Below are 12,103 nucleotides of genomic sequence, written 5' to 3'. Positions count from 1 at the left end.
TCTCTCAACTGCTATTTTTCTGACGTTTCTCTCATGATTAGGCTGATGCTAAAGGTTTGGGTAGAGAACCACTGAGGGAAAGTGGCATTCTCATCATATACTAATATTAACATAACTTACTGCTGAGGTTAATCTTGATCACTTGACTGAGGTGATGTTTGTCAGGTTTCTCCACTGTAAGCTTAGCTATTCCCCCCCCCCCCCCCCCCCGTTCCATACTGTACTCTTTCCAGTCTGGGGCTATTATGAATAAAGTTGCTATAAACTTAACAGTTTAAGTCTTTTTGAGAATGCATTTTTATTTCATTTGAATAAACATGTGTTCATGGCTAAGTGTATTTTTAGTTTTATAAGAAACTACTGGAACTTTTTATAAAATGATTTTATCATTTCCAATGTGGCTGTACCACAAAGTGGAACTCACCAACTTTGATTGAGAGTTCTAGTTGCCTTGTCAACATTGTGGTGTCTGAGTTTTTACTTTTAGCCATTCTGGTGGGTATATAGTGGTATTTCACTGTGGTCTTAATTAACATTTCCCTGATAAATGATGTTCAGTGACACATCTTTTAAAATAGTAAGTGAATGGAAGCCTGCCTCTGAGTAGACCAGTGGTTCTCAACCTTCCTAATGCTGCGGCCCTTTAATACAGTTCCTCATGTTGTTTTGACCCCCAATTTCATTGTTACAAATTGAACATAATTAAAGCATAGTGATTAATCCCAAAGACAATATGTAATTATATATGTGTTTTCTGATGGTCTTAGGCGACCCCTGTGAAAGGGTCGTTTGACCCCCAAAGGGGTCGCGACCCACAGGTTGAGAACTGCTGGAATAGACTCTTGGTGAGGAACCAAAGACTCTAGTAAGAAATTAAAACCCGAAGCTGGGGCCTTCCACTTCCAGTGAAGGGGAAGTTAATAGGGACTAAATGTACTCTTCCATCTTATAGGACTAAAATACTGAACAAAATACATGAAACAAGTTTTCAGATATTGAACAGGAAGCACAGAACAGTGACCCCTGAAAGAAGGAAAATTATGTGGTGACCTACTGATTGCCCATCTTACAGATTGAAATATATACAAGCCATAGAACAGAGAACTTAAACTGATCCCAGTGGCCTCCCTGAATGCAGAATCCAGTGAAGAGAGAGGAGTACAGTGGGGCCTTGACTTACGAGTTTAATTCGTTCTGAGACCGAGCTCGTTAAGGAGCTCGTTAACTCAAATTACTCCATCAACTCAATGAAAAAAATCTGCGGAGAGACAGCTGGTATCTCAAAAAACTCGTTAGTCGGGACACTCGTAAGTCAAGGACCCACTGTATCAGAAAGAAGAGATGCGAGAGAGAGAGAGCTCTAGATATTGGCAGAATTCTATCATTAGATGCATCAGAAAAGATTACCCAATGTTGGGGAAAGAACCACCAGAAAGGAATAGGTAGAATAACCCTTGGAAATCAAACAACGGTGGAGAGGTACCAGCCAAAATGAGAAAACTTATCAATACATGGGGCATTGGTGGAGTGAGTACTCAGAAAGGTATTTCTTCAGTAGAGGGTAAAAACTAACACTCAATTAAAGGTTGCTTTTATCTTCAAAGCAAGCCTTAAAGAATAAAACTGTCTCCTAGGCTTCCTAGTCACTTAACTGTATTATGAGGCTCAGGAATATTTAAAGAAACACAAAGATCCAGTACCCAACAAGCCAAACTTCAGTGCCCAGCGTACAAAAATTTTTCAGGAATGTAAAACAGCAGGAAAATATGACTGATAATCAGAAGAAAAATCAGTCAATAGACACAGTTTCAAAATGACACAGAAGATAAAATTAGAAGACAAAACAATGTATCAGCTATTATAAGTGTATTTTGTATGTTTAAGAAAGTAAAATATAAACGTGTTAAGGAGAGACATGGAGAAAATGTAAAAGACTCAAATTGAACTACTAGAGATTAAAAATATAACAAGTTTTCAGATATTGAACAGGAAGCACAGTATACTGAGATGAAAGTATACTAGATAAATTAGGTACCAGATTAGGCATTCTAAAAACAAATTAGTGAACTTCAAGACATAGCATAAAAACTATCCAAAATGAAACAGAAAAAAAAATTGGGGGAAAAATGAATACTGTTAATGAGTTTTGGGAAAAGTTCCATTTAATAACATACAAAAGAATTTTATTGAAATTGCTTTACAAGTCAACAAATACAGCTGAATAACTACAAACATGGTACTTCTAAATTCTCAACTGGAATGACAAGACCAGAAAGCACTCTTCTACTTAAAATGCTAAAACTGAAATCTACTACTTCTGCCAAGAACCTTTATATTCTGAAGCATCCTCTGTAATCCTCTGTAATAAAGAGCTAATATGCTAAGTGGAACAACCAGTGGGCAGCAGAGCGGGGCCACAAGGCAGCCGGGGTGATCAATGTGTGTGTGTGGGGGGGCTCCACGATTGATCACCCCACAGAGGGTGGCAGCAGCAGGGGCTGCAAAGGCCTATGCTTGCACAAATTTCGTGCACTGGGCCTCTAGTAATCAATACTTTAAAGAGGCAAATATATATATGTATATATACACATACGTGTGTGTGTGTGTGTGTGTGTGTGTGTATATATATATATATTTATTAGAGGCCCGGTGCATGAAATTCGTGCACTGGGGGTGGGGTGGGGGGTGGGGGGTGGGGCGGGGGGTCCCTCAGCCCAGCCTGCACTCCAATCTGGGACCCCTCAGGGGATGTCCAACTGCCAGTTTAGGCCCGATCCAGGACTGCTGGCTTCCAACCGCTCGCTTGCCTGCCAGCCTAATCACCCCCTAACCACTCCCCTGCTAGCATGATTGACGCCTAACTGCTCCCCTGCCGGCCCGATCGCCCCCAACTGCCCTCTCCTGCAGGCCTGGTCACCCCCAACTGCTGGCCTGATTGCCCACAACTGCCCTCCCCTGCCGGACATCTTTGAGGGCTTGACAGTCAATTAGCATATTCCCTCCTTATTGGCTGTGGGCGCCGCCATCTTTGCAACAGTGTGGGGGGTCAATTAGCATATTCCCTCTATTAGATAGTATATATATATGTATGTGTATATATATATATATAAAATCAAATTTAATGTATGATCATGTAAATTGAAAGCTTTTTATGCTTAATACAGTTAGTGCTGTTATTTAACATTTTTTTAAAAAAATATATATTTTATTGATTTTTTACAGAGAGGAAGGGAGAGGGATAGAGAGTTAGAAACATCGATGAGCAAGAAACACCGATCAGCTGCCTCCTGCACACCCCCTACTGGGGATGTGCCCACAACCAAGGTACATGCCCTTGACCGGAATCGAACCCGGGACCCTTTGGTCCGCAGGCTGACGCTCTATCCACTGAGCCAAACCGGTCAGGGCTGTTATTTAACATTTTATGTAACCATCCAGCACCCTTTTCTTTCAACACATACTTCTGCAGAAAGAACTGTCAAAAAATTAGTGTAAAATCCAATGATGCTTTGCAACTGCATTTCTACTTCTTTCCTCAGGATGAAAAAATTAGTCTTTAAAGCAACCTGAGATAAAAACCCAGTGTCCTAAGAACCTCCATGAACTTGTACAAAAAAGAAAACTATAACAAGGATCATGTATTAAAACTGCTACAGGTTGAGCACCTTTTATTGTGCTTTTTTAGTCAACTGTGAAGTGTCTGTTTAAATTTTTTCCTCATTCTTTAATCTTTTTTGGGAGTTCTTTATATATCCAGAACAAGTCTTTTGTCTCATGTTCTGCAAATATTTTATCTCAAGCTATGATATCTTCTTTGCTTAACAGGGTTTGTTTTTTTTTGATGAGAAGTTAATCCTCACCTGAGAATATTTTTTCCATTGATTTTTAGCGAGAGTGGAAGGGAGGGAGAGGAAATGAAGGAGAGATGGAGAGGAGAGAGGGGGAGAGAGAAACATCAATGTGACAGAGATATGACATATTGATTGGTTGCCTCCAGCAAGCATCCTGGCACCCTGACCGGGATCAGGAATCAAGCCTGCAACCGAGATACTAGGTATGTGCCCCTGACGTGAACGAATCAGACCATTCAGTCCAAGGTTCGATGCTCTAACCACTGAGCAAACCCTGCCAGGGTGATGAGTTTTTATTTTTATGAAATATTTTATTATTAAAATAAGTTTTATTGTCATTGCTTGTATCCTAAGAAACCTTTGTCAATCCCTAGAATTACCCAATATTCTCTTATGACTTGTTCTAAAAACTTTATGGATTTAGCTTTTGCAATGAGGTATATGCTCCCCTTTGAATTAATTTTTGTGTATAGTATGATGTAGGGATTGCTGGGGCAGGGGGGTTGAAGGGCTGGGGGGTTGGAGGGAATGAGCAAAAAAACAACAAAAAAGAGCCAACTCATGGATATGACAACAGAGTGATGACTGCCAGAGTGAGGGGCTGCGGGAGGGTGGAAGAAGGTCTAGTCTAGACTCTAGGGGGAATAAGTGGTGATGCAGAGAGACTTGACTTGGGGTGGGTAACACATAATAAGTGTATGGATGATGTGTGGTGGAATTGTGCACCAGAAACCTGTACAATTTTGTTAACCAGTGTCTCCTCAATAAATTCAATAAAAAGAAAAATAGTTTGTGGGGATTCCTTGATATAATATATATATACCAATTGATAGCAACAATAAATGTCCAGTAAAAAAAAAAAGATGTAGATAATATATTATTCCAGTGCCAACTGTTGAAATGACTCTGCTTTCCCTATTGTTGTAATGTTGCTTTTTAAATTTTATTACTAAATTAAAAAAATGTTTAATAATTAAAAATTTTCAATAAAATTTTTCTATAATCCAGTTTTTTCAGATGTTGATATTTGGTTTCAACACACTATTCAGTTAACAGAAGTGATATAAGCCACTTATCCAAAACAGGTATGTGGACTACCTACTATAATAATAAACATTTAAATATGTCAAAAAATTGTATTTCATGCTGAGAAACTGTTAAAAATAGAAATGAAAGAATATGTAAATATATACACGAACACAATTATAGTAATTCCTATCTTATCATTGCTACTTATTTGAAATATAACATGGTTTCATTTGTTTACTCTTTTAGAATTTTCTATGCATAAGTATAAATTGTTTTATTGTAGAATCACATAAAGAAAAATACATTCCAAATAAACAAAACAGATGTTAAAGCTATCTTTTGTAGAACACTATCTAAATACATATCACTCGTTGTTAATACTTCAACAATGGGTACTTAATATACTCAAACTGTGCCATAAATTTAAAATGTTATCATAATTTGTTCTCAACCATGTTATCCTTTGTGTAATTACCTTTGTGTAACAGATTACCGGCAGATTAAAGAGCAGTGAGTGAAATTTTTCTGCCAAGTGGACACATCATATCAACTCTTTTGAAACCCTATGAGTCTTTAAAGGTTCTACTGAAATAAAATAAAATGTAAACATGTCCAAATTAATTTAAAATGCACTTGACAGAGAAAATATAAAAGTGGGCTTGTGAGATAATATTTGTTGTATAGTTTACTACTTATTAGCAAAAAACGGCATTTAATTCAATGGCTATAATCCTTCCTTTACAATAAACCAACTGAATAGGGAAATATATATTATTGTCCATATTTTTTATATATATATATATTTTTTTTTTTGATGAGCAGCAGTTAATCCTCACCTGAGAATATTTTTTCCATTGATTTTTAGAGAGAGTGGAAGGGAGGGAGAGGAAATGAAGGAGGGATGAATAATATATATATTGTTGATTTCATAGATGAAGGGAGAGGGAGAGAGAGATAGAAACATCAATGATGAGAATCATTGATTGCCTGCCTCCTGAACACCTCCTCCTCCTGGGGATCGAGCCCACAACTCAGGCATATACCATTGACCAGAATCGAACCTGGGACCTTTCAGTCCGCAGGCTGACGCTCTATCCATTGAGCCAAACCGGCTAGAGCTGTCCGTATTTTTAAAAAATATATATTTTATTGATTTTTTACAGAGAGGAAGGGAGAGGGATAGAAAGTTAGAAACATTGATGAGAGAGAAACATCCATCAGCTGTCTCCTGTACACTCCCTACTGGGTATGTGCCCGCAATCAAGGTACATGCCCTTGACTGGAATCAAACCTGGGACCCTTGAGTCTGCAGGCTGACACTCTATCCACTAAGCCAAACCGGTTAAGGCAGGGCTGTCCATATTTTTAAAAATCCCTTTAGTGACCTCACAACTAGCAATCAGGGTGTTTTATTGATCAAGAACTATCCTATATAATAAGAGGCTAATATGCAAATTGATCACACTGCATAACGACTGGTCGCTATGATGCCCACTGACCACCAGGGGCCAGGCGCTCAACACAGGAGCTGCTCCCTGGTGGTCAGTGTGCTCCCACAGGGGAAGTGCCACTCAACCAGAAGCTGGGCTCATGTGCTGGCGAGTGCAATGGCAGTGGTGGGAGCCTCTCCCGCCTCCACGTCAGTCAGACATCCCCCGAGGGCTCCTGGACTGTGAGAGGGCGCAGGCCGGACTGAGGGAATTTCGTGCACCAGGCCTCTAATAGTGATATAAGAGAAGAACAGTATGATGACCCTCATTTCCTTCAGAAATCACCTTCTGAGTGAGGTGTTCCTTCAGTGCTCTATTTAAAATTTTAACTTTATCCCTGCCATGCAACTTTATATTCCCTCTTCCCTCATTCCCATCACCTTCCACTCATGAGATCTTACCATTATCTAACATCCTATATTTGACTCATATTTATTTTTGTTTATTATCTGCATTCCCCCACTAGATTTTTGGCTCTTGGAGGGCAGGGATTTTGATATTTTGTTCATAGTTGTATCGAGGGCAGTCTTTGGAACAGTATAGGCACTTAAATATTTATTGAACAAATAAAATGAGTACAAACAAAAATATTCCTAGAGAAAATTCTGTTTGTGAAGTCTTTTCCTGATTAAAAATAAATGAATGTCTTCTAACATAATCTATAACCATTCCTGAAGCCAAAAGTAGCTACTCTATTTTTCTCATGCCAACATAAAGAGAAACTGATTGCCAACTTAGAAATATCTAGCCTCACTTTTAATGTAAACTATTTATTTTATCTAACATGGTAAAACTGAGGCAATAGTGATAGTTCAGTTCTATTTAATTAGCATGGGTTGAATACTTAATAAGTGAAAAAAAAAAGTATCTAATGGGATGAGATGTTTCTTGAATCTTAATTCTGTCTACAAAATTACGCTATTTTAGAAAATCAAGCATTTTGCCAAATGGGAGAAAGGAGAGGAATAAGCATGTAGAAGGAAAAACAAACAAACAAACAAATGGAATAGAAAAATACAAATTATTTGACCCATTAAAGAAATGAACAGTTTGTAGCTAAAAGGAGTCCCTTAGTAAGAGAAAACAAGCATATGCACAAGCTATATCTGTTTTTTCTTATAAAGAAAACAAAAAATACGTAAAAATGTTTACCACTTTAAAGAAGAGAAAGATTGACATTAGCCTTTTGACCATCCTTAGTGTCCATGTCAGGGTATTCATGGCATATAATCAGCTCAGTTATAAACCCAAGGTATAGACATGAGCTGCATGGGAGTTAAAACATGAGACTGTGTGACTACTTGAGACACTGGGTTCAAACTCTAAGATCATAAGTGTGTTTAAGTCTGATTCTTTAAGCCACTTAAAGCTCTGTGAAGACACAAGATGATCCACATTAAAAAATCACTTGGTTTTATTTTGCTGAATAGAGCCATAGACCATGATAGACCATTTTCAATTATGAGATGGCTCAGAAAGTATGTATGAATTCAGAGAATGTTGAGACCCTATACTTTGTAGTACTGAGAATTTAATCTTTCATTAGAAAGAATAAAATCTAACCAGTGAATTTCCAATTATAGATTTCATAATGAATTCTAGTTATTGCTTCCTGGACCTATCAATTCCATTAATAGATGAATATCTTTTCTGAATCATAACTCAAAAAGAAATGTCAGTATTGTATCAATGATATTTATATCAGAAATAATAAGACAATGAACCCATTCTACTTGGATGCACTGGTCATTTATACACAATTGGAATTCTGGGGAAAATATCAAAGATAATCAATTTGTATATAGATATTAGGATAAAATTATATGCTTTTCATTTCAGACAAGGGTAGGAGGGAGAATAAAGCTCTGATTTTTAAAGTGCAATGGGCAGGAACGGGAGGAGAAATGAACAAATATCAAATAAAATTCCACAAATCATACAAAATGAGATTATCAGGATTTCCTAGTTAATTTGGAAAAATATATAATAAAAGTAACTCTCCACTGAAGCATAGTATATTGATTAGAGTCTGACATAAAAAAATAAAATAATTCTACTAAATTGTAATTTAGACTATTAAAATATTTAGAATCATTTTGCAATACATACAATAAATCAAATCATTATATTGTATACCTAAAACAAATACAATGTTATATGTCAATTATATCTCAATTAAAAAATATTATTTGGTCTTAAAGAATATAATTCTTAGCATAAAGACAACATGCATAAATAAACCAGTTAGTAGTTACAACCATCATTTCTCTTTGCTTTGAAAGGTTAAAAAAACTAAACCAAATCAATTAGTTAATGTTCAGCTTGTGTAAATCAGTGTACTTAGGAAAATTCAAATTTAAAAAGAGTAAATCAATAGTATTTTTAGAAATACATGTTATTCTACCCAACAATGAATTCTCTGCCTCCCACCCCCCCATAAATCCATTGTACAAACTTTGAAACTCAAAATAATAATTTAAAAAATTTTTAAAAACTGATTTGAGAGAGAGAGGGAAAGGAAGAAGGAAAGAACAACATTGATGTGAAGGAGAAAATCCACTGGCTGCCTCCTGCATGCTCCCTACTGGGGATCGAGCCTAAAACCTGGGCATGTGCCCTGACCAGGAAATGATCCGGTTCCCTTTTGGTGCACAGAATGATGCTCAACCAACTGAGCCACACAACCAGGCCTAAAATGTAGTTCTTTAATTAAATGGTCATATCAGGTAAGAGTCTTTTCAAGTTCAATATGGGAAAACTTTTACATACAAAGTAAGTGTTATACTTTGCTGTAATCAATTTTAGTGATGCTAATATATCTCAAAATATATATGGAATGCCTCTTTGGAAATACACATGAAGTATTATTAGGCTATGCAGTGGTCGGCAAACTCATTAGTCAACAGAGCCAAATATCAACAGTACAACGATTGAAATTTCTTTTGAGAGCCTAATTTTTTAAACTTAAAACTATATAGATAGGTACATTGTTATTAACTTAATTAGGGTACTCGTAAGGCTTAGGAAGAGCCACACTCAAGGAGCCAAAGAGCAGCATGTGGCTCTCGAGCCGCAGTTTGCCGACCACGGGGCTATAGCCACACTTCATTTTCAACCAAAGAGTTTTGTCCAACTTACGCACTATTATTCAGTCTTTTAAAATATCAACTATTTGCAAAACATTTAATCTAAACCAAAATGCAGGAATTTGCTGTACTGAGATTATTTAAATCAAAGTGAATCACAAGCCTTGAAAGTAATTCCAAAAGAAGTTTCAAAATTGCTTTCAATAGTAACAACAGCATTGAACACAATATACAGCCTCTAAAGACAGTTACATGAAAGAATATTTATTTATAAATTCTACTATTTGTTAAAAAAAACCAACCTGTTTATTTTATATTCATTTCCTTTATAACTGTAACCCTTCATTTGGGTTTTAGATGTAAAAAGCATGAAAAAGAATTTTACTTTTATTTTTTCATTTTGTTTACATTTTTCAATTAAATCACCTCAATTTCTGAACTATAAAATAGAAATTTAACATTTCTAATTCTGGACACCACAAATGTAAAACAAGTCCTATTTAACATGGATTTAAATGATATCTATAGATTTGTTTAGAGTGGAAAGGATTCTGATTTTTTGAAAATGACAGAAAACAATTTTCATTTGGGAGAAATCAACTAAGTATAAAATATGACTATTCTCACACAGGCAACACAAATAAATTGCTTGCTCTAATAAATTCTCAAAATGTATTTTAATCTCATTCCAAAAAGAAAGAAAATTTCTAGACACAAAGACATCTCATTCAATGTTTTAACATACATTCAGCAACTTAAAATATTATAAGGATCCAATATTTTCATCTTTTATAATCTCAATATATTATATATTTAATATATAATATATACAATACATACAGGTAGTCAGCAGGATTACAAAGTAATTTTTTAAAAGTCTGATCAATATTGATAAATATTTTTAGATAATTAAAAAGAAATATTTAGGATCATAAAATAAAATAAAATATGGGAGTTCCAAACCTAACAGCAAGATTGCGAATGTTCATAAAGCCAGTCATTTTAAAAGATCCCTCAAGTTGGACAGAATACATTTAAAACAATACTCTTGCTACTTTCAAGCAGCAGTACTTGTAGATAGTAAGCATGTACATCTCCACTGAATTTAAAATTACTATGCAGCTTTCTTTACTGTAATATACAGTAGCTATTTCTTCCTTTCTGTTGGATTTTTTCATTATTGTCCTTTGAAGAGTGACTAATATATTACCAACAGAAACAACTTTAGCTCCTTAACCTCCTCTAAAACATGGCTCAGTTTGAAGAGTGTTCTGCAGGCAGCCACATGAATATTAACAGTACCTTAATACCACTGAGAGCAACCGATAACTGGAGTCATAAGAAAAGTTTCAAAGACTGTTTCAGAGGTTTCTGTAAACCAAGGCAATCAGAAGTATTACCCTTGCAGATAGCCCTCTCTCACATCAGTTAATACAAGGAGTTAACATTTCCAATGCCACAGTATAGCACTTAATCTATTCAGTAATTTTACATATAACATCATTAATTCACCCTGAGAATACAGAGGAAGCATTTCAAACAAGATACTCTGATATGTTTCTTTTTTCCTTTGTATTTGCTTTCTTCTGTTTTTTTGTTTTTTTTTTGTCAGCCCTTCAAGGGCATTTGAATCCCAAGTGTGACTTGGATATCCTTTTTTGTTAACTGAGATTCATGCCACAGTGAGATACTGGTGATAGAAAAGCCCAAAAAGGCTTGTAGAAAAGAGACACGCAGCAATCCACCAGGTTAGAAAAGACAGAAGTCCTCGAAAGAGCAGAGGAGTGAAAATGTTTTTTAAGCTGCTCAGTGCCACTGTTATCTGTGTAACAGTTACCTTCACCTTCCCATCAGCAGATGGTAACTCAGAGTAAACAGAATTGGATGGTAGACTATTATCCACTGGCAAGGTAGAGACGGATTCTGGATAAATGCCCCAGGAATGATGACCTAGAAAATTCAAGACACAAATAAAACTTAAAGAATAACTAATTCCAAAGCTTCTTCTTAAAAATAATAAACTGTTTAATTTATATTTGAAATTAAAAACAAGAATTTTGTGGCAAAATAAATTATTTTGTTAAATATAAAGTAAAATAATAATCTTAACATACCTAGTAAAATATTCATTCAACTTGATCAGACTGTAATCTGGCCTCATCCGTAAAAGTATATATAAAAGCTGCAAGTATAATTTACTTTTGATAGCTACACTAAAATCTTCTAAAATAATAAAAAATTTTTCCTTATGTAATATCTGAATCAACTATCTCTACTGAAGTGACAGAGACAGACTCAATAACTTCTTAGAAATCTTTTCTTCCTCTAGAATATCAGAATAAATTTCTTTCTCAGAAACTATCTGTGATTTTAGTGTGAAAGACTATTAATAGCTTCCAGAAATTTTTTCATCATATACTTTCCAATGTTGGATAGGATATGAATCACATCATTTACAATTGAGCTACTCCTTTATGTTCCATAGATTCCTAAAGGACATTTCCAACTATCAGCAGCTCTACAGTACCTACTAAGCCCACTCAAATAATACTTTTAGTTCTTTTAGCTTCTTAACCCCTCCTCCCACTGGCACCAAGAAAAACGATCAATACAATAATAGATACTTCCTGAATAACAACACACAGGG

General features: G+C 35.6%; 1 protein-coding gene across 2 annotated transcripts in view; it reads right to left on the bottom strand.

Annotated features, from left to right (window-relative positions):
- Positions 1–9,699: 9,699 nt before the first annotated feature.
- The window catches only part of TMEM161B (transmembrane protein 161B), a 59,899-nt gene continuing 57,495 nt past the window's right edge, over positions 9,700–12,103 (bottom strand). Inside the window, exon 12 of one of the 2 annotated variants that reach the window (XM_006081231.3) lies at positions 9,700–11,406. In XM_006081231.3, coding sequence (XP_006081293.1) covers positions 11,129–11,406 — 278 coding nt within the window. In that variant the 3' untranslated portion in view covers positions 9,700–11,128. The remainder of the gene's footprint in view (positions 11,407–12,103) is intronic. The other variant, XM_023750082.1, reaches the window with a different exon arrangement.

This window comes from Myotis lucifugus, unplaced genomic scaffold, assembly GCF_000147115.1.
Source record: "Myotis lucifugus unplaced genomic scaffold, Myoluc2.0 scaffold_0, whole genome shotgun sequence".
Taxonomy (NCBI): domain Eukaryota; kingdom Metazoa; phylum Chordata; class Mammalia; order Chiroptera; family Vespertilionidae; genus Myotis; species Myotis lucifugus.
This window is presented reverse-complemented; position numbering and strand designations above follow the sequence as displayed.